The sequence below is a fragment of the Phaenicophaeus curvirostris genome, chromosome 7 (genome assembly GCF_032191515.1).
Source record: "Phaenicophaeus curvirostris isolate KB17595 chromosome 7, BPBGC_Pcur_1.0, whole genome shotgun sequence".
NCBI classification, from domain to species: domain Eukaryota; kingdom Metazoa; phylum Chordata; class Aves; order Cuculiformes; family Cuculidae; genus Phaenicophaeus; species Phaenicophaeus curvirostris.
This window is the reverse complement of record NC_091398.1, coordinates 35631735-35658806: the sequence shown is the minus strand read 5'-3', so window position 1 is coordinate 35658806 and position 27072 is coordinate 35631735. Positions and strand designations below refer to the sequence as shown.

Genomic DNA, 27072 nt, shown 5'->3' with positions numbered 1-27072 from the left:
AATTATAATTAAAAAAAAAAAACTAAAACTGTTTGGGTCTGGCTTTATTTTCTCAGGATGCTTAGTGAGCACAGACATCAGCTTAGAAAATCATGTTAAATTTATTTAGCATTTCAATGTCTAGCTACGGACACTCATTTCACTAAATTACACTCCAGTATCTAACCTGAATATCTTCTTTTTAAAAAGAAAAAAGAAACACAAGTGTTCTTACGTCACTATTCAGTAGATTCTTTAGAAATGTGATGAGGTAGAAAACTAAACAAAAAAGTAGAACTTCTAGCATGTACATTTCTTGTAACTGTTTCAGAGGGGTTTTTTTTAATGCATGGAAGTGCTTATGTTTGAATTTGTAACTGGATAAGAGATTCAATGCAAAACTGTAACTTCTTTTCTGAAATCTGAGTTCTCTCTTAAACAGAACGGAAAATACCCCAGCTTTTTTAAACACAATCTTCTAAAAGCTTCAAATCAATTCCATAAAATCATTATTCTGGTTTAATGTTATTCTTTTCATTTTCACAAATATAAAGTTTCTACACCAAAACTGTTTTTGAGGAGAAATGAACCTGTCACAAGGTCTATTGATGTTCTGCTGTTCAGTCGTCTTCAAGTGTTTCCAGAGAGGTCTGTCCCTCTCTTTCCTCTTCCCTTCTCCCTTTTCCTTTCATGTTGACATATGTAGAACCTCTAAACTGAAAACACACTTCATCAAAAAAATCCCCCAGTTCTGTTTCCCTGACGTAGCATGTCCAATCTCCCACGTGCTTATGTTCCTCTCCAAGTGATTCTTGCTTACAGTTTTACCTTTAAAATTGCTAGGATTTTTGCTTGCACCTTTAAGGCTGGCACAGACACAGAGATGTTTGTAGGACCAATTACTTACATGGAAAAAATATTTTCCTTATAATGCAAAGGATTCTTCAGCTCCTTCCTGACCGTTCACTGTAAAATCAAATGGGCCCTTTTGCAGGCTTCAATGGCATAAATTAAGCATCAGTGAAAAACTGAAAGCAAGTATCAGGCACATTTCTCACCGCTGCTACCTGTTTCACAAGATAAAGGACACCCCCATCTTCAATTCCCATCAATCTCAAACTTGTTAGTGAAGAGGCCAAATTGAATCTCCTGCCAAACAACTGGCATCTGTGAGTAGTGAATGTGTTCAGTCTTTTAGTCTTTAAAAACCAGCTTGCATCCAAGCCCACCAAAATCCAATTTCTGGCAAAAGAGTGTTCTCTCACGCGGAGGAGCATACCCGGTACGTTCCTATCAGTGAGCACCATGGCTGCTGCTCAACAGCATCAGACTGTTCCACAGCCCCAAGATCAGACACCAGTAAATTAAACAACTTCGATAATAAATTAGGCAACTTTGTTATTGCAAATGAATTCAGAGATGAGATGAGCATCCGCTTTCACTCCTCATGTAGCCTTTGACATGTTGGGGGTGGTTCGCTGACCACTCCCATTATCCTCATCTGAAGTATTGTGTCCCGTTCTTGAATCCTCAGCATAAAGAGGATATGGAACTGTTGGAACATGTCCAGAGGAGACTACAAATACGAGGACAGGCTGAGAGAGTTGGGGTTATTCAGCCTGGAAAAGAGAAGGCTCCGAGGAGATCTCACAGCGACCTTCCAGTACCTGAAGGGGCTGCAAGAAAGCTGGGGAGGGACTGTTCACAAAGACTTGTGGTGATAGGATGAGGGGCAGTGGGTATAAACTGTAGACGGGCAGATTTAGACAACGCATTAGGAAGAATTTCTTCACTGTGAGAGTGGTGAGACACTGGAACAGGTTGCCTAGGGAAGTCATGGTTGCCCCATCCCTGGAGGGGATACCCCTGGAGGTGTTCAAGGCCAGGTTGGATGGGGCTTGGGTAACCTGATCTAGTGGGATGTCCCTGCCCATGGCAGGGGGGTTGGAACTAGATGATCTTTATGGTCACTTCCAACCCAAACTATTCTATGATTCTATGATCCACCGCTTGCTGCAAGAATCAGGCAGTGGCAAGAGTCCATCATTAAAACACATCTTAGGATGTTCTTTTCTCTTGCCTCAGTTTTCCAAAAATCTGATTTGTATCTCTCATTGGCGCTTACTCCACGGTGCAAATTGAAATGGGAAACCTCGGCCAGGAAAATGGAAAAAAAAAAAAGCACAAATAAGGCACTTCTTTCCTGTTTTAGAGCAGATGCTTGGCTGCCTGCCAAACCCCACTACGGGGTTCTGCAAATGCATTTACTCGTCTTTATCAGTAGCCAAAATATCATTGCTCTTGTAAAGTGACATCTGAAAGATCGGGTCCATTCTTCAGAAGAATGGCAGCAAATACACTGCGCAACGAAACAAAAAGGACATTAACAGAGGATGCTTAAGGGGAGTTGTTGTCAGGGTTATTTGATACCAATTATATTCCAGGCCTGGAATTAAACACAGACTGGATTTTTAGATTTGGATTTTAGGTTCCAAAGGAGAAAGGAAAAGCAGGTGACTATCTGGATACCGTAAAATGACATGACCTTCTGTCTTCTATTCAATCAATGAGCTTTCCTCTTGTATTTGGAGTTAGAGTAAGGGATGGGTCAGGCTCAGCTGTCTGCAGTAAATCTGAGGCACGGCCTCAGCAAAAAGTCTGCCAGGAGGCAGGTAATGGAGATGTACACTCCCAAAAATAGGGCTAGATCAGCAAAAACCTCAGAAAGGAGCAAGGAAAAGACTGCACAGGAGCAGAGTCACTAAACCTAAAGCTCCTGGGACCCTCTGCACTATCATCCAGAAATTCAATGTATAACTCAAACAGGAGCACAACAAAGATAAAACATTTGTAAAAACAGTGTTTTCCATTCCCTGTTCTTACAGCAAATGCAGCAGGAAGCGCGAGGGCAGAGTGAGTGAAATTTTAACAAAGTCAGGATCCCCTTCCCAGAGCTTTAGATAAGGAATGAGATACAAGAAGAACAGCTAACACATGTTAGCAGACCTAAACCTGCTGCTGGTCACACAGTGGCATAAATCACAAGTGACTCCATTAACGTCAAGTGGCTACGTGAGCATAATTCCTGTCTGTTTGGAATCAGCATATATTAGAGACAAGTAATAAAGTCAAGGTGTTAGAAGCTGCTGGAAAAGTTCACAAAGCTTGACTTTTATCCAGCCAGCTAAAAAAAAACCATACTCTGCTATAGGTGTAACAGGAGGGGGTAAGAAAAAGGCTAGAATGTGTATTTTCACCTCAGTATGTGCGCAAAACCACTGCAGACATAACCAGGAGTAGAGAATTGGATGTAAAATAATCCCTTCTCTCTGCCATTTGAGTTTGCGCCAGGTGCCAGGAGCTACAGGTGACTGAGAAACAGATTGATTCCTGCAAAATTTAGGAGCAGGATTTTTGAAGAACTTCTAATATCCTTGAAAAATAGAACACAAGATGTTCTCCAGAAATCTTGGCTTTCTCCGAACTCAATCGATTTCTCAGTCATCTATAGCTTCTGGCACCTACCCAAATCCAGCCTGGAGTCAAAAGGCAGAGCTCAGATAGCTTAAATTTAAATGCGACAAATAGAGAGAACAAATCTTTCTATTATTTACTGCACATTACTGTAACCTTCACATTTGAATTACAGCACAGCAACCTACATAGATTAAGAGAAATTGTTAGATAAAACATGTGAGGACAAGGAAGAAAAGCAATTCATGTCTCTTATCAGCATCAAAGAGTTACACTCGGATGGGAAGGCTCCTCAGTAAGTAGAAGGACAATCACAGGTTTGCGCACTGACCTATCCTCCCAAGAAAAACCTTCTGGTATATTCACACAAACTTTTCAGACTTATTTTATGCAGTGTTTATTTGTAAGAAATAAGGAGCTTAAGATGGTGTAATTTTAGACTCTTCTGCCAAATATATGCACTACAAGACTGAGAATGAAGCCTCCCTCTCCCACAGCCAGGGCCCAGCAACACTACGAAGTGATATATAATTCCATTTCCTCAATGTTTCCTCAAAACAACATAAAAAAATAAAAGAGAATTATTAAAAACATAAAATGAATTAAACAGCCACAAATTGTGGAAGTATGCAAAGTATTCAGCATATGTCGGCTTTTCAAGAAGGGAATTAAATCAAAAAAAGACCATAAAAAACACATAAAAATTTGCATTTAAAACTCAAGAACAGCAGTACATTTGGTCTGGTGCTGCCACGCAAAGCAAGCGCTCTGTCAAACAAATCCACTGGGGATGAAACAAAAGCCAAAGCTCCCTTACCTCAGCGCTGCATGTTTTCCATCGCTCCTTACACACCTGACCTGCCTGGTTTGGTAACCAATCTCCACCTCCCCAGGATGGTGGTTGAGGTTGTGGCCCTGAAGTCCTGATGTGCTCCGCTCTCCAGAGTCCAAACCAAAATTTGGCATAGTCCTTCCTGCTTGGTCAATGCCTTCAGGATGGGAAAGCTGGCATTCACCCCAAGAGCCAACTCTGAGGCTGAAGGTTTTCTCCTCCTCAAGAGGGCAGGCAGGAGTCCCACAGGTTCTGGATTCGGTCAGGTTTGGGCATGGGGCACCCCCATAGAGAGGAGGAGCGATGACCACCCGTGTGCGGTGCTGCAAGCTTTTGGCACAGCCCGTGCCACACTCAGACCAGCTGGAGAACTCGGACACGACACAATCCCGTGGGCAGGGAACCAGGCACGCTTGTTCGGCAGGTGGCTGCGGCATGAAATACTCACATATTTCGTTGGCAACGACAGTTCTGTTCAGCTTCTGGAGGCAGCGGACTCTCCGGTGCTGCAACCCGTGCTGCGCGGTGACGCAAGCCCCGGCTCCCACCTCAACACCAGCAAAGGGGACAAGCCCACACGTGTCCCATCCTGAGACTTCCCACTCAAACAGCTCTAGGTGCCAGTCACAGACTTTAAAACACCTCCTCTGGCTTTCTGGTTTGTCCTTCTGGTCACAGTTTGCGTGGTATGTTGTCCAGCCCTCCACGTGGGTGCACCAGATGGCCCGACTCTGAACGCCACCCAAGCCACAGTCACCTACACACCGGCCCCAGTGACCTGCAAAAGAGGGGACGTAAGGTAATAGTTGGTCCCTAAAATCGGTTAAATGCTTCCTAAAGGCTGCAAGTCACTTCTTTTCCCAGTGTCCTCCCATCATTAGAGATCAACCACTCAGAGAAACTTGGTGGTAAAAAATGCTACTTTGCAATGCCCCACAACATCTCAAATTAAAGGTAGGTCAGGCACATTTCTGTAGCAGTAAAACACATCCCAAAGCCTGAGGAAACATAAATACTTAATTTCACTTGTAAAATGAATATAAAAATGATCACAGAAGAACAATAACCTAATAGGAAAAGAAAGGCAAGTTAGATAAGAAGGAAATCATCTTAATAGAGCAATTAGTCAATGGAATAAACTGCAATGGGAACCAACTGAATCATCATCCACCGTGATAAAATGGTGAGGATAAATATTATGAAAATAAGAACATATTCTTAATAGGAATCTGAAATGGAGAAATTGACTTTGTATGATGGTGTACGTACTGCAGGATAGATCCTGCAGGGTGCCCTCTGAGGGCAGAGCCTCAGTAGCAAAGAAAATACCTCACGTGCATCAACATCTAAATTACCCTGGCCTGTAGGTCGAGCAGGTCATTTCCGTTTGCAGCACATGGCACTAGAGGAGATGGTAAAGCTAGTCATTCGGGAAGATAAATGAAATTAAAATTAAACCCCACGATGCCATTTTTAGATCTGGAGCACATAAACATATATGTGTAATCCTATGAATCTGATTTGAGGATTTGCAAGTGAACATAGTCACACAAGGCTAAATAGAAACATTTCTCTGTGACATTATTAAACAAAAATCCACTAAGCCAAAAAATAATCTGAGGGCTACAAAGTACAAAATTGCTTACAAACTGAAAAGGTAGAGAAAAGCACAGGAGCTGAATCTTAATATATTAAAGGGATTTTGATGATCACGTCTCAAGAGGCTCTCATCCCATTTCTGAGTTTAAAAACTTTCCAATATCTCATAACAGACCCATTTTGCTTGGTAAGAACACTGCATATATAATTCTCACTTGAAAATATACTGCAACCACCCTACTTTTTGTATTTTTTCAAGATAGAAAATGAACTTACAATAAATAGACCAATTTATATTAAGAAATGTTACTCCAGTCAAGTTTTTATTAAATTGATTTTAAAACTACCAGAATGGGTTACATGCTTACACTACAAAACCAAACACACACATGAAAACTAAAAACAGCCTCATAATGGCTGCAATCATAATAGCACATATTTCATTCAGCTGATGGCAGTTTTGTTGGTAATCCCATTGCTCTTTCTTCATCAACAGAGGATTTAATCCTCCAGAGTCAGGGGGCTGACGCTGCGTAAGAAAAAAATAAGAATAAATAAATCAATAAATAAATCTTTCATTGTTAATGAAGGAGAAAAAGTAAACAGGAACTGGATATAGCCAAGCTTCTCCTCTAACACATCCCACAGCATTGACACATCCCTTCTCTGGGTGCTCCTCCTCCCTCAACCTTCAGGCTGAGATTGCAACTCTGCCTTCAGCCTGGCACCTTCTGCCATGGTGGACAGGTAGAGGGCAAGTAGGGTTTACAGAGTTGTCAGGATTTAGACATCACCAGCTTTGGTTGAATCCTTCAGCTATGTGAAGAACCTTTGTCCCTTTTATGCTTCTGTTTTCACACCACAAGGCAAGGACTCAGCCTTGACAGATATCTTGAATAGGAAAAGGCAGCATCAAACTATACTGTGCTCTACAAGCCATACAGGTTTTCAACAGGATTCAAAGTGCTTAAAAACTAAATGTTGAAAAAAATGAATCTTTAACTATTTTTTTGAAGTTCAGTTACATTAAGAGGTCCATTGACAATTTAAATGTTCACCCTTGATACTTCACCCTGATTTAAAAGAATATTCTTATACAAATGCCAAGAAGATTCAAACCCAGACATCGGATTATGTAGATACTGTCATCTCACTAAAAATAATAGTCAAAATTCAAGCCTCAAGCACTAAGTGGCTTTTTATTAACAGAAAAAAGTAACTAGCCCAGAGACAAAGCATCACAACACAATTGTATCATGAGCTTATTTCAACATTCATTTCTCTGAAGGAGCTTAGCAGTTTAATGTTTTGAGATGTGGAAGCTCCAGTGCAGGAAAAGTTTGGGTCTTGGCACTCTTTAAAAAGCAAAAATTCATGGGTAATATTGCTTCAGTTCAGCACAGGTCATTACAGTACTTTAGTCATCAATGGGAGCTTGAAACACATTACATCAATTAAGGATTTACTACTTATTTCTTAGGATAGCAAAGAGCATTAAAAAGAGCATTAACCCTCCCCATGGAGGAATACAAAGCATTCGCAGCAGAGGACTAGACAAATTACACTCAGCAAACCTACCATTGCTCTTTCACTACTGCACAGAGCTCATCTTGTTAGTACTTTTTAAATATTTCTGGGTGTTACTCGTCAACTGCTTTATGTAATAGCTGCAGATTTACCAATCCCCACATTAACAGGATAGAGAAAGAGCAGAAGCCTTAGCAAGAAGTGGCCATTACTTAATGTCAGATGTAAATTTAGAATGAAAAATTACCCCAAAAAAGTAAAGACTCAAAAGTAATTACACTATCGTTAGACACATCACAATAAGCAATTATTCTCTGGCAAACATGCTAAAAATGTGCCTGCTCTTGGCAAACCAAAAAAAAGAAGCATTAAAAACAAGGTTAAAAATTAGATGCAAATCCTATTACCATAGATTTTTTTTTTCACTTCCTGATGATCTCTTCAGGACACTGCAGTAAACTTATCCACAATGTTTCATTGCTTAGTTAAATATCCTGTTCCATAGCTTAAATGAGGAGAAGGACGTAAATACTTCGTAGTCAATAGCCGGCTTTGTAATTAGAATTTAATTATTTTTAGAAGAGTCACGTTAAATTTACACTTTCCTTCAAATAAATGAGTCAATTAAAAGAAACACCTCAGCACACTGTGAATAACATTAGCTACATTTTATGAAAAACCCGCTGGAATCTATGCATCAAGAGCCAGAACTTCAGAAAGATACTTTATAAGTTCCATTCTGGAATGGAAGATGATTGATAATTAAAGCAGAAGACTAAATCAAATGAAATATAGTCTACACCACAGTGATCTGTCTGTAGAAGGCACAAATAGACCAAGATAAAGGATGGCTATGTCCCAACCATTGCATCCTGATCAGATACTGGATGAATATTTGATCTCATCATAGCAGGAAACAGGTGGGAGACTGAGAGGCAGTGGCCGTATGTTGAAAAAGCGGAGCTCCAAGCTGGGTGTAAGGGAAGACCTCCTCACTATGAGGATAACCCTTGGAACAGGCTGTCCCAACAGACAGCAGAAAACCACCTCAGAGGTTTTCAGGATCTGACTGAACAAAGACCTGGGCCATCTGGTATGAATCCAATGTTGACTCTGCTCTGAGCAGAAGGTTCAACCAGACGACCTCCCATGGTCTTCTCCAACCTGGAATACCCTATTGAAGGAGCATCTAACCTAAGTCCTTGTCCACTAGGAATTACTGCCATCCCCAAAAAAATACCACTGAGATCTGCAAACTACCACGAAGACTGCAACAGCACAAATAAGTCCATTAGTCAATCAAAGCAAGAGAAATTTATTCAAATTATTATTTCCAAAAATAAGAAGTCAAGCAAAACTTGTTTGACTTGTATAAAAATTGTAGGAGACAGTGGGATTTTTTTTCTTTCTGGAAAACTGTAAACAAAGACAGTTCTACTGTCTCTTACAAGACATCTATAACACCACAGGTAATAATGACACGAGAAGCACTAATCAAGTCAATCTACTAAAGAAAAACTACACATTGTTCTGTTTGCCATCTTTCATCAGAGAATACCATACTATCATCCTATATATCTTATCTAATCCCATTAAAGCATGCAATAACACTGCAGTTGTAGTTTATTTGATGTAATGTGCACTGATTTGCCTTTAAAGCCTGCAAGACCTACCTACAATTCTTCAATAATTATGTCTGAAAGGATACAGTGGCATCTGCTCTTTGACACACAGGTCACACAAGCATAAGCCAAGCAGGCTATTCAGACAATAATTACATATTACAGACACAATGAAACACCACTAAACATCAAATGTAAAATAGGAATCCCAATAAGACCCGCTTAATAAGTATGTTATTGCTTAATAAGAATTGCTACAATAATTATGCTGCTTAATGTGACACATAACTTGATTGCAACCATTTCACCATCTCAGAATTCATTCAACAATAAGTTTCTTCCACAATTATACTGTCCCTGTAGCTAATGTACTAATTTGCAAATGTAGGGCAAGATTAGCAATCAGTTAAATAAAGTACTGTGTTAGTAATTTATTTCAAACAGGTAATAGATATCATCCAAGTCACATCTGACACATAAGATAATGAAAGAACACCGAAAAAAATCAATGGACCATCACTAGAACAGTCCTCCACTTTTCCTTTCAGTTTAAGTATCAAATTTAGATGCAATTGTTCTATCCTTTAATAATTTAGTTTTAAACAGAATACACTAATTCTTAGACAAAGATCTCAAAGATCATAACAGAGACAGAGGACTTCTTTAATGCCTGGCTGAGGAATGACTCCACCAGCCGCACTCATAACTTCAAAAGATCACTGCAGTGTTCACATTAATTGAATGCTTCTGCTTGAAATGTCATATAACCACTTTGGATGTCATTCTAGCATCCTTCCGCCAGAGCATGTTTATAAGAAATGGAAGGCTCCAACGCATCCTGTGATTTCTGAGAACAGATAACAACTGACTCAGACAACATATGAGCTTTAATCCTAACGGCATTAAAACCAATTAATCTTAACTATTAGCAACAGCAGAAAAAAATAAGTTCTACTGAATTGATTTCCTCACAACCAGCTATTTTATGAGAAGATTTTATGAGATTTATGTAATTTATGAGAATTATGTATTTTTTACGAGACTTCGATGTGTATTAATTATGAAGCAAAATGTTAAAGATCATGTGAACTATCACATATTTTATCAACAATATTTTTACAGCACAATACAAAGATGCTCAATGTAATATTTTGAGTGATTTAGACAAAGATATCGCTATGCTGATGAACGTCGCATCATTTGCATATCATGCTCTCTCCGTGTCAGTGTACTTGGTCCAGTCGCATCTTTTCTTGCAGATTGAACAGACTAAAATATCTGTACAGAGTCATAGAACTACTGCATGGTTTGGGTTGGAAAAGAATCATAGAATCATAGAATCATTTGGGTTGGAAGCGACCTTAAAGATCATCCAGTTCCAACCACCCTGACATGGGCAGGGACACCTCCCACTAGATCAGGCTGCCCAACACCCCATCCAACCTGGCTCTGAACACCTCCAGGGATGGGGCAGCCACCACTTCCCTGGGCAACCTGTTCCAGTGCCTCACCACCTTCACAGGAAAAAATTTCTTCCTAAGATCTAGTCTAAATCTCCCATCTTTCAGCTTAAAACCATTCCCCCACGTCCTGTCATGCAGTGCCTGATAAAGAGCTTCCAGGGTCTCGTACCCAGAGTCTATGATACCAGACCTGATACGTTCAGGTGTATTATATTATGAAGTAATATTAGTAAAGCTGTTGTCAGCATAACTGCCCACTGCTCTGCTTTCTGGAAAAGCTCTCCTGAATGCCTCCCCTGCATCTACTGGCACATCTCAGCCAACACCCAGCTTCTCTTCCTTGCCCATACTTAATTGTCTCGATTATTTAGCTATTTATTACTAACAGCAATTCAGTAAAACACCTTCTACTATAATTTTTATGAAAGATGCTATACAAAATGAGAGACTATTGTATTACTTGCCATGTGTCACACAAGGAATATAAAATTCCTCTGATTCCTGGGATTAATTTTAAATACCTGCAGCGTATTTTTAAACTTTCAAGACCTACACAAATGAGTAATTCAGCAGCTTAGTTATTCATCTTATTTTAGATCTGAATAAACGTGAAGTTTAGTGACTTATAGCCATGCAGCAGTTTGTTCCAATTTTACATTTCAGGTTTTTGCCTTATTATCCACACGCGGCAACACTCCAGACACACTCCAGCAAGAAAGACATTCTGCAGCAAAATGTAATGAAGACTGCTGTTTATGAAAATTCAGTGATTTACTAACCCCTTGGCACTTGAAGGCAAGACTCCTCAATATTAAGCACTAATGTAAACTGCATTAGCCGAGCTACTCAATCATGTGCCCACACCTCAGAGACAGCCCAGGGAAAAATATTCTTTTCTTTCAACTCTTGGTTAAAAAAAAAAATACAACCCACACATCCCAAAACATTTCTGTAATACTCATCTGACACATTTTGAGGGTTAGTGAGAACAGATTTCTTGCCTTGATAGCAGCTGACATTAGGAGATGAGGCCATGATGTATATAAATTTACGTATACTATAAAAACAAAAAGTATAAATAGATGTTATCAGTAGATTACAGCGATGAGTAGTTTACTGCATATCAGATTAAAAACAACTCAGAACTGGATTATAGATAGTTATAATCAAACTCTGACCTTTTTAAAATTCCAAACATCTATGAAAACCAATTCCTTTTAAAACATAGCAGCCTTTATAAGGTGTTTGTAAATGTGACCTTAATAGAAAATGCAGCTGAAAAATGTTACTTCAGACACTCCGCCTTGACTTTGGGGCTTTTATTCCCTGGTAGAAACTGTTATTTCCCTGTGAAAAACACATGGAATCAATATAACACTGGTTACAAAGCAACTTCTGCAATTGCCCAGCATGCTGGTGGGGAACCAGAGGGAATACACGGGTGGTGCTAAGCACCCATCTCCACGATACCTACTTCTGATCCCCAGCCTTCTCTTTAAGTATGTTTAAATCTCCTCTCTAGTCTATAGTAAAGCTCAGACCTCTTCAAGCACAACCAAGTATGAGGTTAAGGAGGTCTATTCTGCTGTTTGAATGGGTGTTGGTGACAGCCAACTGAACATGAGCCAGCAGTGGCTCAGGTGGCCAAGAAGGCCGATGGCATCTCGGCTTGTATCAGAAATGGCGTGACCAGCAGGTCCAGGGAGGTTATCCTCCCTCTGTACTCGGCACTGGTGAGACCGCTCCTCGAATCCTGTGTTCAGTTCTGGGCCCCTCACCACAAGAAGGATGTTGAGGCTCTGGAATGAGTCCAGAGAAGAGCAACAAAGCTGGTGAGGGGGCTGGAGAGCAGGTCTTATGAGGAGCGGCTGAGAGAGCTGGGGGTGTTTAGCCTGGAGAAGAGGAGCCTGAGGGGAGACTCATTGCTCTCTACAACTACCTGAAAGGACATTGTAGAGAGGAGGGTGCTGGCCTCTTCTCCCAAGTGACAGGGGACAGGACAAGAGGGAATGGCCTCAAGCTCCACCAGGGGAGGTTTAGGCTGGACATTAGGAAAAAAATTTTCACGGAAAGGGTCATTGGGCACTGGAACAGGCTGCCTAGGGAGGTGGTTGAGTCACCTTCCCTGGAGGGGTTTAAGGGATGGATGGATGAGGTGCTGAGGGGCATGGGTTAGTGTTTGATAGGAATGGTTGGACTCAATGATCCGGTGGGTCTTTTCCAACCTGGTGATTCTATGATTCTATAATACAACTCTATGAAGTAGAAGGGAGTTTGATAAGACATCACCTCATCCACATCGCCACATCGAACCTTATCAAACAATACCAGCACTAACAGACTCCTAAAGACACACCAGGAAAGTCACTGCCAAAGGTTCGCTGCTCAGAGAAGGGGCCTCTTCGGTTCAGCTGCAGGGGAAGCACTGGCAGGGGTTCAACACCTGCTTGATAGTCGAGTTCCATGACACAAAGAGAATTCTTCTTTTCGTTCTGCAATAATTCGTTACCCGGCAAACACAAAAGATGCTGCCACCCCTTCTTCCGCATTGTGACAACCACAGTTTCTAATTTTCTTACTCTTTCATGAAGCTTAAATTATATTTGTTCATTGAAATAAAAGCAACGTTCTGGGGTTTTTTTTAAACTTTAAATATTTTTTTCCTCACCAAAAAAACTGTTTCACAGAAAAAGTTGTGAAATAATACAGCAATCTGCACACCTGCAGAATCTGAAGTAGCAGAATTTACTTCACAGAAATGTATGCATCCCTCTCCAGATACTTTAAGGGAAAACTACATTTTTTCTGCTCGTCTTCATGCCATTCCCAACTTACATATTTTATAACCCACTACAGCACGGAAGCCAGGATACTTTCTCAGATATTACAGCAATCAATACACCACGGTAGAGGAATTGCAATCCAGAATTGCACACGAACGTGCTACCAAGTCTGGCTTGGGTTAAACGCTGGAATCGCATTAGTTCTCCCTCAGTGCCCTACAGAGCTGATATGTGCACCCCTACAGAAGTGTTCCTGGGGGATATTCTCCAGGTGGGACCTCAGATGAGCCCCAGCTGGATCAGCCTTTCTGCCCATGGGTGCTCCCTTTGCTCTGGAGCACAAGTGGGGTGGCCCAAAGCACTTGGAACAGAAAAGGCAGATGGTAAAACACAGACATCGTGTAGAAATAACTTCTCCACCATGTGGTTCCAGACAGTCGTTATTCTGAGTAAGCATTCTAAAAGAGCTATGCGATGGGCAGGATTTCCCATGGTGCTCAAACTGCTACTAATTAGTATTTCTGCAGAGATGGAGAACACTGATGATAACAATTCCCTGGCAACAGATAGCATAATTAATTCATGGGAAAAGTACTATTTTTAAATGTGTGCACAATCGATTTTATAAAAACTGGACAGAGGTTATTGCAGAGCTATACAAATGGCTTTTAGTGGGCATTTTCTCTTTTTTTTTTTTCCACTTTACAGTCCATAGTTAATTATCCACATTTAATTACTTATAATTAAGTTTCCAATTAATCTAGACACTCTTAAATGTTCCTGATTCTAGAGGAAAAGTATTTTGGAAAAGCACAATTCTCTGCAATATTTGTGCAAGAATAAACAATACAAGCAGGTATGCCAAAGTTTGGAACCTGAGTGTACCTAAAGTGCTCTCCAGCAGTAAATCAATCTGCTCGTCTTGCAGAGGCTGTGAGCACAGGCTGCTGACAGGAAGAACGGCAAACGTTGAGCAGCGTCTAATCAATCTAAGAGGACCAAAGAGCTTAAGTTTCCACACAGCGTAAATCAAGATGAAGGGCTTTAAGATGCAAGTGGTTTTCACTTCAGGGAAGAGTGACAGGCATACAGCTAATACTAAAAAAAAATTAAAATAAACACACAAAAAAACCCTTGTGCAAAAACAACAAACAAAAAACCCACCAACCCCCCAAAAACTACATAACTGAATGCAACTCACAGAAATACAGTTTGGAGGAGTAGTGTGGGAACTACTGTAAAAGAAAGGCAATGACAAAGATATTAATTTCCAAATTGAAATAAACTCCCATCACATCATAAATTCAGCTTCTTGATTGCAAGGTCCAGAAGAACAGAATAACTACAATACTTGAGTTTGCACTTGGAGAAAGTTATCACATTACTTCATTCAGACTTGCAGGTGTTAAGATTAGAAAAATCTTGGTAACCTTGTGACAAGAATTACAAGTAAGCAGAGCATATCTAAGTAGGTATGTGAAGAAAGAAAAATCTCCATCCCATCTAGAGGCAGGTTTTGCAAGGCATCGTTCCAAATGACTGCACATGCAGGTGAGTGAAAATAAAATATTAAGATCTGTGCATGGGACCAGACTGAGATACAGAGATCTGGTGAAAAAGTTGCAGTATCCCATGACTCTTTTGCACTTTTCTGGTTTTTTTCAAACTAGCACATTAAACATATTTAGTTGCTGGAGAGCAGGACATGGCATTCAACTACACCCCATCCACAGAAACAGTCCTTATGGTGCAATTCTTCTCTGCAACCCTTCCTCCCAAATCAGAGCAACAAAACCTAGAACCAGGGCAATAAAGCATTACAACATAAAAAGCAATTTTCTACTCGTTTTATTTTTTAATTTAGTTTTTTCCTTTTCCAGCTGAGTTAGATTCCTTGGAGCAAAAGCCAGTAACGCTCTAAGGATAAACAGAAGAGAGTACTATAGTCCTGGCCATAAATCTGTGTCAGTACATTAACAGGCACCCAAGTGCTGCAAGTCCTACAGCAGGCAGAGAGCTAACCCACGGTCCTAGGGTGGGAACAAGCACGTTTAGGGGTAGGGACAGACTTTAGAGCTTGTTTGTTTGTTTGCTTTCTTGTCAATATCTACACGGCTAAAATAAAAAATAAACAAACAAACAAAACCCCACAAAAAGAAAACTTGAAAACAAAACATCAGTTCCAGATGGAAATGTTCAAACATCCAATCGTGCCCTAAAATTATTGACAGGTCAGCCTTACAATAAAGGTAGATCTTTACTACCTTTTTGGCAGATGTTTCACTTATGTTATTCTGAATTTATAGTTGTTACATGTTTATGAACAGTCTTTAGCTGTCATTGAAATCTTAACAGGCGTGCACCTTTACATACTTTTCAAAAGCTTCATCACAAGGGATAAAACCACATCCTTCGAATGTTCAAACAGCTGAGAACATATATCCTGAGGACGACTTTGCTAGGATAGACCCATGTTTGGTTTGAAAACCATTAAGAGATGTGACAGGGAGCATGCAGGTATTTTGCTCAGGCTGTCTGCTGAGCAGAGATGGACAATTTTGAACCTGGAAATCTGGTCACTGTTGCCATAAAAGATATCACACTTTGATTTTTTGAAGTGAAAGTATGGTGACATAGGAAAATATCTGCTATGTATACACATATGCTCTATGCATATTTTACACCAAAAATTAAGCATCTGCATATACAATGTTAGCCCACACTTTGGAACTGAAGATTTTTAGAAACAAACATTCTTATACATAAGTAGTCATTTAACAAGCCTCAAAAAATGTAGCCCTTAATAGATTTAATTAACAGGTTAATGATGTGCATAGCATACACGCTCTCAAAAGCAAAGATTTTCCCATTAAGCTTGTTTCTGTTTCACAGGAGCAGCTTTCTGTAGAATATCTGTGCTAATGTAATTACACATCTGGTACTTCTGCTGCTTTCAATTGCAGAGATATTTATAAACAGTGCTACTAATTTGCACACGAGTATCTAGCTGTTCTAATGTTTTACACTACAAATAAAGATATTTGCATGAAAATTCAACTGGAAGGGGTTCTCTTTTGTAGCCATGAGTGGTTCTAGTGAATATATTAAATTATCATTTAGCCTGCAAAATAAATCTAACATACTATTTTCATGACTGCCTGTGAAACCTGCATAAACTAAGCTTGCCTCAAGTTCACCTTGATATAAAGGGGTCAAGTACAAAATTTTTAGAGAGTTTTAAATTAAACATCAGCACTGGTAATCATCTTTGTTCCAGTGTGTCACCAACATGGCAAAACTAATGTTTTAAAATATCATTTCTGGGTGATGCTCATTCATCATCCTCACTGCAACTGAGAAATGAGGGAAAACCAGGCCAGAATAATGGAAAACTCACATTATCTCTATCAGTATTGTCAAGAAAATGCAGTGGATATTAATTTAAATATGCTTCAAAGAGCGATCACAACTCAAATATGATTCAAGAAGATAAAAAGCCACTCCTGCCTCAACCTGCTTTCAGTTCGGTTTAGGTCACGTTCAGGTTCATCATGATAGCACCTGAAATCCTGCAACTACTAAATATTGACAGAAGATGCTGCTGCTCTACGTCTTCCATCAAAGGAGCAGGTGAGTCCCTGTAAGTCCTGACAGGGCGTTACTGAAAGCAGACCCTATCAAAATAACCTTTCAACACCTGCATGCTCAAGCTCAGGAATGTCTGCATGGGAGAAAAGATAAGCCAAGACAAATACTCCTTTTTGCTTCATATTTTAAGGCACGTGTCATTATGAAAAAGCATACATTATTTAATAAAAGAAAAAATATATGTGTGCATACCTGCTCAAATACACAAACACAAGTATAAATACATGCTACGAGATATTTACATCCAAATAATCCCATTTCGCTCACATTTTTTTAATCAATCGTGGTTTTCCCTCAGTTTGTACCCAATGCAGCAGAAGCATGAGTAAAATGTCACGACTGCCATAACATGGGTTTTGAAATACTGGAACCAGCTCCTAATCTTTCTCTGACGGAAGACTTCCAGTGTCCTGGAGGTCCCAGCTGGAGGCTGTGGATACTTTTGAAGATGACAGAATGCCAGGCAGTGGAGAAAACACTGATATCTGCTCATCTAATTAATCCAAACCCCTGACAGGAATCCAGACGGGCAGAACACAGAGTGATTTTGGGGGACAGGAGAATAAAAACACTGATATTCCTGAACCACAGATTTCAAAGGGCTTTGCTGCTTTTATACGAGTAAGCTGTTTCCATATGAACCAGTTCGTTAGCATGTCCCAGCTGCTCCATTAACCAGCACATGGAGATTTGGAATCACTGTAAGAAAACAATAAACAGCTACAGGAAGAGCTTTCTGGACAAACAGAGCAGTCTCCCTGGCCTCTTCCAGAAGGAAATCTACCTCTCAGTCTCCTCCACAGGCAGCCTTAAAGAATTACAAAGTTCACAGCAAAGTTGGCATATCCATCCATGAACTGCAAAACTAATAAATCTGTCTACACCTTCAACTGATGGACAACACTGAGCTGCAGATAAATCAGGCTGCTAGTCCTGTGAAATAAGAAAAATCAGTTCTTCCACTAAGCGCACTGAAAGAACTGCTCTTAATCGAGTTTTAATTCCAGTGGGCATTCTTTAACTCAATCAAGCCACTTGGAGATAGTCTGCTATTAGAAATGTCTGTTCCTGTTTTACGATTCCCATAATAAACATTATTCAGAATATTCTGAAGTAAATAAAGTCAATTTGATTTGAGATCCTTTTAACAGTAAGCCATATATTTTATATATACAAATAGAAATGACTGGTCAAATGGCAAAAATCAATGAAGAAAAGGGAACTAAGAAAATGTAATCCATATTAATTAAATGTTAAAAACATTTACAGTCTGTCCTACTTGAAGTCTGGAAATTCATCTTTGAAAATTGACCTTAAATGACTCGAGTTCTTTCTCGGACAACGAAGAAAGATTTTTTTGTTTAAATCAAATCTTGATATTTCCATAGATACAGAAAGTGGGTTCCAAAAAGTATAAACAGAATGCATGTATATGGCTAATAATGTGCATAATCTTCAGGTGTTTTTAAAGTAAATAAAAATAATTCAGGTTTCACTAAAGAATATTAATTGTTCTCAGGACATGATTTTAAAAAATTCACAGTAAATTCTATCTTGCACTAAAGCTGGTACGCTAAATTTAAACCCTTGTTAATTTACTCCCTTAATAATAAAGGGGAGGAAAATATCTCCTGGACCTCTGAGCTCAGTCACTAAGAAGGTAACGTTGGCAGGTTTGTTGTAGACTCTTCTACTCAAAGATCTCAAAACAGCTCCATCAATTAGATCCATTAGGTTTACTGTCCCATCACTCTTCCCAAACTATTTCTTTACACCATCTTCCCATTCTCCCAAGTATTATGACTTAGATAAAACAATCTTGACAGGCAAACTAAGTTACTACTTCCATATATTAATTTTTACACATGCAAATACATTTTACTAATGATTACTCAGCCAACATTTCCATTCATCTAAATTTGTCTGGTTACAATAATTGCTGCCCAAAGAATTTTCCCCTGATAATGATGGATGTGTGATCACACACCGCATCCACGTGGCAGCCTTATTTATTTCCACATGCAATCAGTTTCCACCATACGAAGAAAGCAGAAGCTTCCCTCTGTGTCCACACTTTTTCCATACATTAGATGCTGCAATGCCTTAGAAAAAAGTTCACAATGGCTCTCCAACTGCAAAGTTCAAAATCTCTGCTATTGCAACAGACCTTAATCTATTCCATAATTAATTTCACTTCACATGTAATTACTGAAGAACACTACGCATGACAAAGATACTTATGATAACAGCCCCCTTTAATTTTTTTTAAATACCAACTAATTAGAAAATAAACTACGACTTAGATTAAGGCTGTACTAAAGCTCTCCTTAGGTTTCATATATGAATAAACCCATCCATAACCACAAGTCTGTAGGGTGTTTAACATTGATAATTTATGGACAAACAGATTTGCCCCATTGAAAGTCCAGTGAGGCTCAGAAATACCTTTTTATGGTCACCTTAAACTCCTAAGTCATGCAATTATAATGAAACTGCTTATACAAGCTACATTACAATATTAATTCAGCATCAAATATATACATAAACGGCACGGACCATTAACAACAGCATATGGCAGCTGACCCACAAGAATTGCAGCATTCAACAGCTGGACCACTAGAACAAGCCACTAGGTGTCAAATCACAATGATAAGAGATAAGGGGGGTTATTGATATTCCTTGGCTCACGGAGGAAGAAGAACAGCTGCTTCTTCCTGTAATATCCTCCCTCTTTCCTCTCTTTAGGTAATTCAAGCCCCAGAAAAATGAAGTGGTTGAACAGGCACAAGAATTCATTCATTTCTTCCAGTTTACTTTTATGTCTGTGTTTGCCAGCTCAAGGAGAAAAACGCTTTTACAACAAGACCAACTTCCTTCACTCTGGGGGTTTATGAGTGTCAGTACCCGAAGTCACTTGATAGAAGTACCCATGGCTTCATCTTCCAAAGGAGAAGACAGAGGGCCAAATTCTGATCCGTTATGCCAGCATTAATTCAAGGTGAGCAGATTGAGCCCACATTCCTACTGCATTCCTCATTTATCTCCGTCCTACCTTTTGGATGTCAAGCCAATTGCTGAGTTTCATTGACAATCCTCAGTTTGCCAAGAATCATTTTAAGCAATGTTTTTGAATTTCCAAATGGATATCAGATTGTTAAACAATTTCTTTTAAGATGTCACAGGAAAGAACTCAGTATTGACTTGGACTTGTTTCCAACTGATGCTTAATCCATATTACAATAATAATGTAAATTTTCACTAAGGAGCGGTTAGCCATTGTGGTCAGATCACACGGCAGGCAGGAAAGCTCAACCAGTAAGTAAACTGTGAGGGAGAATGGTAAATGTGCTGATTATGTAAATCTAACTGTTTGAAGTCAAAGATGCGGGGCTGTATTTCACTGATAAAATGTGTAAAATAGAAAGAAACACTGTGTAAGCAATTAAATTTAACTTTTTAATCAATAAAAGGGAAACTGGGACCCAAATCCACTTTATAGGATTTAGGAATCAAAGCCTTCCTGCAACTCAAAGACAGCTATGATGCTCATTTAACTAGAGGGAAACTTATCGTAAGACAAAAATGTCACATTCTATCTCGATACTGCACACAAGAGAGTCATCTGTCATTAAATTAAGGCAATTTGGTAGTAATGATGCTCCTGATCTTTAGTTCTGGTTGGTGTTTTTTGTAAATAAAGCTTTGATTGCAACAGTTTTGATGGCAGCATCTCACAAGAGTCTGATAGATGAGTCCACCTGTTAACACTTTGGATTGGCTTTCTGTAGGTCCAGTATCTCTCCAATGATTCCAGAAATAGACTTGTGCCTTTAAACTTGGACTTCATTTTAAAAATTTCAGTGTTGGTAGAACTTGAGCTGGTGCCAAGGTGCCCACAACTGAAACGCTGCACAGGGAGGTGGCTGAGTCACCTTCCCTGGAGGTGTTTGAAGCACAGGTGGATGAGGTGCTAAGGGACATGGTTTAGTGTTTGATGGGAATGGTTGCACTCGATGATCCAGTGGGTCTTTTCCAACCTAGTGATTCTACGATTCTATGATTCTAATTCTTCAACCTCATCCTGTAAGGAGACAACCCATGCTATCAATCACAGTGGCCCAACACTTGCGTAGGAGGGTCATTTTGGCACATAGCAGTGAAATCAACACCAGCGTCCAATTAACTTTTCTTCCTCTCCTCATTAATTCATTTCCCTACGTTGCCACTCCAAGATGGCACAATCTGCCTCCAAACATAACTCATCTTCACAAAACTTCCCCAAAAAGTCAATGATTTCTACAAGTGTTGCATATGCCAAACTTCTTCCACTGCCCTTGCACACAACTGTATGCAAACTGTTGGTCAGTATTTTACTCTCTGAGGATCACAGCCATTTCCATTTACCTGTTCATAAAGTATTCTACAGTGTTACAGTCTTATTAAAAAACACCTTTACCGATAATATTTTCACATATGAAGAGGAATCGAGAATATATATGCAGCAGATAGGGTATGTCCATAAATACACATTCAGATGTATTTACCAAAGTAAGAATAACTGAAAAATAAATTTACTACACAGTTGAGGCTGCAATGGTCAGGCTCTATTCTAAAAAGCAGAAAACCACTTCCATCTGCAATGCCTTTGATAGTTCACTAATTAATGATCAAAAATGCATTTGCTTCAGCATAATTTTATGCTTTCATACAGATATCTTATTTGATTATAATTATCACAGACTGTAGAAGTTTATTAGGGCCAATCATTTCTTAATGCAATTAAATTCTCAGGGGAACAATATGAAGTAATTTTTACTGGTGAAAACTATGAGAGCTTATAACCAAATAGGAGCCTACTAGCCTACCACAATTATTCCAAAATATAAAATTAAAACAAACTACATTAATTTTTCAATAGATTTTCGCGAATACTTGAGTTAAAACAATCAGTAGGTGTCAGAAGTTGCAATATGAGCTCATCTTCAGACTCCTTCTACATCCTCTGGCAGTCACCTCTTTGGGGAAAGGATTATGCAGCCTTTTTCTCCTCCTGGATGAAATCACCCACTCTCAAAATATCTCTCTGGGCTATTCTGTCTGCTTCCCAATCCTGTTAACACAACACCTTTAATTCTTTCTCTTTCACAACACTATGACACTTCCTATTAAAATGAGCCTAAAAACCATTTCTCTACAACACAAATAATTATTTGTTCTTTCACCCAAAGGTATTAACATGAAGATTGGAGCATAAAAACAATAAGAAGTCTCTATGAATGGATTCTATGTACATACATCTTACCCTGTTCTTTTATACATTTTTAAAATACCTCCATCTCGGAGCTGGTAAAACAAATTATTCTCTTTCCCATTCTGTCACTCTCTCTCTATTGTCATCCTGAAGGTGATCCTTTTCTTTCTCTGCCCAGACAAGAGCCTTTCAGGCTTTAGTATGCTCTTTACCCCAAGACCTGCTTAAGAAAAGTAATACATAGCACGCTGATGGGTGCCAGAATGTGATTTATTTCCCATTTCACAGTTTCCCCTGAGAACTCAAGTAATCACTGTGAGAACATCTCATCACTGCCACTGTTTTAGTTCCATTTGCTCCCCCTCTTAAGAGTGCTTTTTGATTTAACATCTTGCATTTATCCAAGATAATACTGTAGTGTTCTAAAAAAATGTTGAATTTTGAGAAATAAATCTTCAGCAAGTCAATCCACATTGGATAGCTGTTTCAACAGCTGTTTCCAAACAACACATAGCTCCGCTACTCCTTACATCATTTGCTCATCTATTTAAGCACTTTGCAGTTCCATTGAATGAAGCCCAGTATCTGTTATGCCATACAAAGCTAACTTCAAAAACTAACTTCAGAAGAAGCCTAGTTCTAAAGAAGGTATCTTGCCTCTTCTTAGCAAACACAGACCTAAGAAAATTGTCTGTAGAAGAAGAAAAGGCAGATTAAGAAAACACCAGCCAGCATTATCTGAAGTGAATAGCCTCTCTCTCCAGGCACCTACGCCAAGTGCAGAAAGCAGCACACCTCTGCTGGGATATTTACACCAGGGAAGACTTTATACCAGGAGTTCAGGTGCAGACAGTGTGTGCTTGGAGCCAGGGAGCTTCACTGCTGTCAGCTGCCAAGTGGGAACAGAGTGTAAGAATCACCAGAGAGGCAGAGCAGAAAAAGGTTGGCTTCAATATAAATCAGCTTTCTCTGATTGTTCCTATGAATTACATAAGAGAAATATCATAACAGTAAACTATGACTGGCAGTGAACTATTTTCCTAAGTACTCTTAATAGCACAGAATATAAGCATTTCTTCTTGTGTCAATATTCCACTGCAATAGCTTTTCTCCCGAGGCTTAGAGAAATCCTTCCTCCTCTAATCCTGTTTTCCAGTGACAACTTAAGAACTGAAATGGCAACAATTTCCCCTTTCTAGTGCTAATTCACAAATTGCCAAGATTTTTTTTCCTTACTGTTCTTACCCATTCAGCAGCGCTCAGTATCCTCCTAGAGCAAAAGTTTGAACAGTTCAGCCCAGTGGCACCTTACAGGTTAGCAAGGATGGATACAGAAAGATGGGAAAACGCATCCTGTTAATGGTATGTTTGCTGAGTTTTATTTCTCTTCTTTGAGAAGAACAGTCAAGTCACCCTCGATCAAGACCTCTTACCTCAAGGCAACGATTCTTAACCTCTCCAGCCCTGCTGGACACCTTAGTTTTACAGAGTAGCATTTTCTGTAGTTTGCAATATATAGAATAGCTATTAATTTTTAATACTTCTTTTTGTCCAAAAAAAACCCACTAAGAAGCAAAGAGTTTCACAAATAAATCGTAATTGCTTGTATCTGGCAATTAATTTGCGACAGTTAGTAACCCCAACCAGCCTGTGCATTTTCAACAGCATGCGGAACAAACACTATTATGCTGCTAATTACAACACTTGCCAATTATGAACTGCAACAAATTATAATGCTATTTAAGGATTTAAACATTTCAGCAGTTATATATATATATTTTATATTTTTATATATTTATTTATATGTGTGTGTGTATATATATATATGTATATGAAGATATTTAATAACAGGATACACGTTCCCTTCAGACTTCAGGCACCAAGTAATTCAGTATGGCAGACATTTTAATGGCAGGTAAGGAATCTTTTTTTCTTAAATGACTAGTGCCAGTTCTAAACCAGAATACTATTTCATCCGAAAATGGAATACTATACAGCCTGAGTCAATGCCTGTCAAAGTCACTGGAACACTTAGAAATATTTGTTCCGTATTTTTAGGATAAAAAAAGCAAAGAAAATTCTATGCCAGCAGTATGACTCAATGCCAATTAAACAACACCTCAGGCATTTTCCTTCTGGATACCCATTCCCACAAATGTAAGTTCAAAGGAAAGAGTTTTTTCAAGCCCACATTCGGGTATACTGCATGTTCTCTATGAAATGGAAATCGGTTGATCGCCTTGTATTACTGGCTAGTGTAGAAACCAAAAGGAACTAGTGTTTTCAAAAGGCGAAACGTTACATTTAAATGTCCTACATAGATATTCAAGAATTTGCATCCGACTATTACCCTGTAATTTCACAGCACTTAATTTACACATTTTCTGTGACCTGGCTTATGTGAGAATGCAGATACATAAGCTGGAAGAATCACGTCGAACTAATTTTTATTGGCTAGATGTCAGGACCTAAAGACGAGTCTATAATACATATTTGTGATGTTTCTGGAAGAGCAAAACACTACTGCTAAGAGGATGGGGTGAGTACTTACACACACTGACTGGCCACGGGGGGCCCTGAAGGGAAGAGCTCTGCCCCATTAATGGAAAGCAATAGGTTTCTCCAGGAGCAAATTGGGAGCACCTAGGTCATGCCTGCATGGGGACCTTGTCCCCAGAGAGGCTCCTCTTTCACCTATACAGGCAGAGGTGAGGTTAAAGCTAGTTTTTCTGAATATCCCTGAATTTTCCAGCTGTTTCAGTAGGAATCTGTACCTTTAAGTCACTCCTAACTTAGGGCAGAATTTAAAAAAAATATTTTGTAGTCATTAAGAGCATAAAGCCTTGCTCTTAATGAGGCATATTCCATTAATTACTTGAAATGTTTTTAAGCTTCTAGCCATCCCAGAGAAGTAGATGCTGAAATGGTCTATTAAGCCACAAAATGCTGAAAACTGGGAAAGTTCATGGGAACAGGTAGGAAAAGACATAATTCAGTAAAAAGATGGTAAATAAGGTTAAAAAGGATAAAGAAAAGCATGCACTTTCCTTCCATTGTGAATACCTTTCTCAGCAGAAACCCAACTATCAGATCACCTTGAATCAGGGTTTCAAATGCAGTTTTCACTTCTGCAATGCATCCACCACTACCCATCCACACCTAATATTAAGCTTTTAATTAAATAGCACACATTTCAACCATAGTCTTGTCCTAGCAGGGCTATCTTCAGTCTTTTTACCCATTGAAAAGAGTACACGAAAATTCAAGTGTTTCTAAACATTACTGTCCCAATCTTGCAAGAAATACTGTCACAAGAAAAATCAGCTCAGTGCACCAGAATAGCTAAATCCTTCACTCACTGGCTTAAATTGATTGTTTTCTCCTCATATATAATCTCTTAAACCCTAAATTCAATATATTTTGCACACCCTACAATGTGTTCATAAGACATATACAGCAAATCCTACCTCACTCCATCCTCTTCTCCATGAAATACACTTCAGCACAGAATAACAAATAACATTTTAAAAGAGGACCAAGGTGAGAAGGTCCCGCATGGCCATGGGTGCAACTGAGTGCCTAGAACTGAAGACCTCCTTGCCTGCCTCGACATAAACGTCAGCCATACACATCTTTCTTTTTTTCTATGCCCACTTCCCTCAGCGGAAAAAAAAAAGTACATTAACATGCTTTCCAGCCTGAATATGTCTTCCCTTGCCCACCTCCAACACTGTGCATGCTCCTGGTTTTCTCCAGGGAAATGCTTGCTATAAACACAGTAACACTCTGTCAGGTTTCTCACTGGCTTGGGCAGCAGTCACCATGAGCCAACGTTGTCTCCTCTCCCACTCCGGTGAATAACACAGGCTTCTCCTTTCCCTACCAGGGAAACAAATTCCAAGGGACAAAAATTTGTTCTTGTCTATGGGGGATGTAATTCCCAAAAGAATAAACTCCGACTCAATTTGCAGCACACACCAGTCATCTCACCTGAGACAGAAATCTCTTGAAAATATTTATGGCAAAGTAATCGTTGTGTTGCTCAACTAAATTCACAGTTATTATAAATCAAGAGATCAGACAATACTTACAGACCATCTTATTTTGACTGCTGTTTAGCCTTTTCTGAATATGAAAGATAATGATCAAACCCCCTTTAAAATAAAAGAAAAAGTAATAAAACTAACAGTACACAGCAGTAAATAACTCCATCCCCAAACAGGGGTAATACACCTTTTTAAGTTCGTTTTCCTCCAATTTCACTTGATTCCAAATTCTCTTGCAATGGCAGGAACCACAAGAGGAAACAGGAACTTTTCTTTTTTTAACTGGTCTTCCAATCCTAGAAGCAATTTTCAAAGTGTGGAGAATTTTGTCAGACAGCATTTTTGCGTATTATACTTTCATCATTTAAGAAGGTCCTGAATGTTGTGACTAAGTGTGTTAGGCAAAGCTTTTTATCTTGGTTGCTATTAAATGTCCTTTTACTGCTATATCAATCAACTAAATGATTCCCAAAGTCGGGTGTAAAATAGCACATTGGTAGAGTGGGCAAAGCTGACAGTGGGTAAAATTGTAATCTGTTTACATCTTCGGACTTGATGGCTTATCTTGCTGGTGAGGCATTTTCTAAAGCTCTCATTATTGTAGTGACGCGAAGACAAAATGAAAATGAGTACGAGAATGTCTGGTGCACACATGATTCCTTGAATATTTTGAAAGCCAAACTGCTACAGTGCAAAAACAGGGCCCATAAAAAAAGTACTAAAGAACTTTTAATGTTTTAACTGTAAATAGGGGGAAGAGAGAGAGATCAGAATAACTTACGAACTCAATGAAGCAAACCCGTGATGATGCTGACCAAAAAGAAGATGTAAGGTGGATTCTCTGGGTG

The 27072-nt window shown here is 39.2% G+C and overlaps 1 protein-coding gene across 2 annotated transcripts in view; it reads right to left on the bottom strand.

Moving 5' to 3' along the window:
• The window catches only part of THSD7B (thrombospondin type 1 domain containing 7B), a 329828-nt gene that overhangs the window by 209936 nt on the left and 92820 nt on the right, over positions 1–27072 (bottom strand). For both annotated transcript variants that reach the window (XM_069861551.1, XM_069861552.1), the window contains exon 4: positions 4271–5063. In XM_069861551.1, the coding sequence (XP_069717652.1) occupies positions 4271–5063 (793 nt within the window). The remainder of the gene's footprint in view (positions 1–4270; positions 5064–27072) is intronic.